The 2,481-nt window shown below is 72.4% G+C and overlaps 1 protein-coding gene across 1 annotated transcript; it reads right to left on the reverse strand.

Moving 5' to 3' along the window:
* Positions 1-623: 623 nt before the first annotated feature.
* On the reverse strand, positions 624-2,189 carry KLF2 (KLF transcription factor 2; the record flags this gene model as incomplete). The annotated part of the gene is made up of 3 exons (XM_080715593.1): positions 624-799; positions 1,697-1,820; positions 2,001-2,189. The coding sequence occupies 3 exons, from the start codon at positions 2,187-2,189 to the stop codon at positions 624-626; spliced, it is 489 nt and encodes a 162-aa protein (XP_080571719.1).
* Between the last annotated feature and the right edge of the window lie 292 nt (positions 2,190-2,481).

Below are 2,481 nucleotides of genomic sequence, written 5' to 3' on the forward strand. Positions count from 1 at the left end.
GCAATTTATGGCTCAAGGAACAACCTTAAAATAGCCCGCCGTCAGTCCTAAAATGCAGTGTTTGAATTTATAGAAACCCCGCAGGTCCTGGCTGCCGAGCACAGGACTTCCCGCCCCGCCGCCGCCGCCCGCCCTCCCCGGTCCCCGCTCCACCAGGCCAGACCGGCGCTGTGATTTTTTTTCCAAAAGATGCAAAACATTTTTTTAATAAAAAAAGACAACAGCAAAAAAATCTTATAAAAAACAACAACAATCAATCAGGCAGCCCCCGAGACCACCTGTCTCCCTTATTTACAATAATAGAATATGTCACAGTCTTTATATACAATATTATATATATATATATATATTAAAAAAAAGGTCGCAGACAGTACAAGCTGACGTCCGATCTTCAGGAGGCTGAGCCTCGGTGGTCCTCTAGTGCGCCCGGCAGGGAGGCAGGGGATGGGGGCTTGGGCTTAATTATTGCACCACTTTTCTGTGAAATCGAAGCTCCTTCGAGGAGGGCCGTCGTCGTCTCCCAGCGGGCCTTGTCGCCGTGGGCCCCGTCCCCTCCGTGGCCGGCGCCCAGCCCGGTCCTCGGGGGCCAATAAATAGGGTCGGTGGGGCCGCGGCCGGCGCGGCTACAGGTGGCGCTTCATGTGCAGCGCCAGGTGGTCGGAGCGCGAGAAGGCGCGCTCGCACAGGTGGCACTGGAACGGCCGGTGGCCCGTGTGCTTGCGGTAGTGACGGGTCAGCTCGTCCGAGCGCGCGAACTTCCAGCCGCAGCCGTCCCAGTTGCAGTGGTAGGGCTTCTCGCCTGCGGGCGTGGGGGACTCAGTTTACCTCCGGGCTCCCTAAGCAGAACGCTCCAGGCGTGATGTCTGGGCCCCGGGACCCCGGCGAGCGCCCCGCTTTCCCGAGGCCGGCCCCCAGGGGGACCGCCCTGCCCTTTGAGGCCTTTCCAGCCACGCCCCCCCAGCTTTCCAGAGGGGACGTTCCCCTAGGGTTCCTGGGTGCAGCCCCCTCCCCAAGACCCCCGGGCTGGCTCAGGTACCGTGATGGCGCGCCCCTCTCCAAGGATCCCACTGGGGTCCCCTCCCCAAGACCCCGGGGCTGGCTCTGGGTGCTGTGATGGCGCCCGTCTAAGGGTCTCACTGGGGGCCCTCCCTGCGCCCCGTCTAGGGGTCTTGCCGGGCCCCCTCCCCGTCCCGGGCCGGCTCTGGGCGCCCGTCCGAGGGTCTCCCGGACCCCCTTGCCGGCCCCGGGCGCCGTCCGAGGGTCCCCGGCCCCCCCTTGCCGGCCTTGGGCGCCGTCTGAGGTCCCCCCACCCCCCGGGCGCCGTCCGAGGGTCCCCGCGCCCCCCCTTGCCAGCCTTGGGCGCCGTCCGAGGGTCCCCGGCCCCCCCTTGCCGGCCTTGGGCGCCGTCTGAGGGTCCCCGGCCCCCCCTTGCCGGCCCCGGGCGCCGTCCGAGGGTCCCCGGCCCCCACTTGCCGGCCTTGGGCGCCGTCCGAGGGTCCCCGGCCCCCCCTTGCCGGCCTTGGGCGCCGTCTGAGGTCCCCCAACCCCCCTTGCCGGCCTTGGGCGCCGTCTGAGGTCCCCCCACCCCCCGGGCCGGCCCCGGGCGCCGTCCGAGGGTCCCGGCCCCCCCCGCCGGCCCCGGGCGCCGTCCGAGCCCCCCCCGCCGGCCCCGGGCGCCGCGCGAGCCCCCGCCCACCTGTGTGCGTGCGCAGGTGCGCCTTGAGGTGCGAGCTCTTGGTGTAGGTCTTGGCGCAGCCCGCGTAGCTGCAGGTGTGCGTGGCGCTGCGCTTGCGGGGCCAGGCGCGCCGGCCGCGCTTGGGCTTGGCGTCCAGCAGGTCCAGCGGCGAGGCGGGCGGCGTGAGCAGCGCCCGCGCGGGCCCCGGGCCGAGGCCGAGGCCGAGGCCGAGCCCGAGCCCCGCGCCGAGCCCCGCGCCCAGCCCCAGCCCCGCGCCCAGCCCCGCGCCCAGCCCCAGCCCCGGCCCCGGGCCCGGCGCGCAGGCGGGCGGCGGCGGCGCGGCGAAGGCGGGGCTGCGCGGCGGCGTGTCGGGCGGCGGCGGCGCGTCCAGCCCCATGGACAGGATGAAGTCCAGCACGCTGTTGAGGTCGTCGTCCGCGCCGTCGGGCTCGGGCGGGCCGCGCGGGCCGGCGAAGGTGGCGAAGGCGGGCAGCACGGGCTCGCGCAGCGCCATGGCGGCGGCGGGGCGCGGCGCCGGGCGGCCTTAAAGCGCCGCGGAGGGGCGGGCCGGGGGCCGGGCGGGGGCCGGGCGGGGGCCGGGCCGCGCGGCCTAAATTTAGCCGCGGTATATAAGCCGGCGGCCGGCCGCGCCGCGCCAGCCAGCCCCGGCCCCGGCCCCGGCGGGGAGGGGAAACCGAGGCAGGCCCCCGGACCCCGAGCGTGCGGCGGGGCCTCCAAAGGCCGCCCCTCACCGGCCGGGGTGGCCAGGCTCGCCATCCCAGAGCTTGGGAGGCTGACACAGGAGG

This window comes from Muscardinus avellanarius, assembly GCF_963383645.1.
Source record: "Muscardinus avellanarius genome assembly, chromosome: 18".
Lineage (NCBI taxonomy): Eukaryota > Metazoa > Chordata > Mammalia > Rodentia > Gliridae > Muscardinus > Muscardinus avellanarius.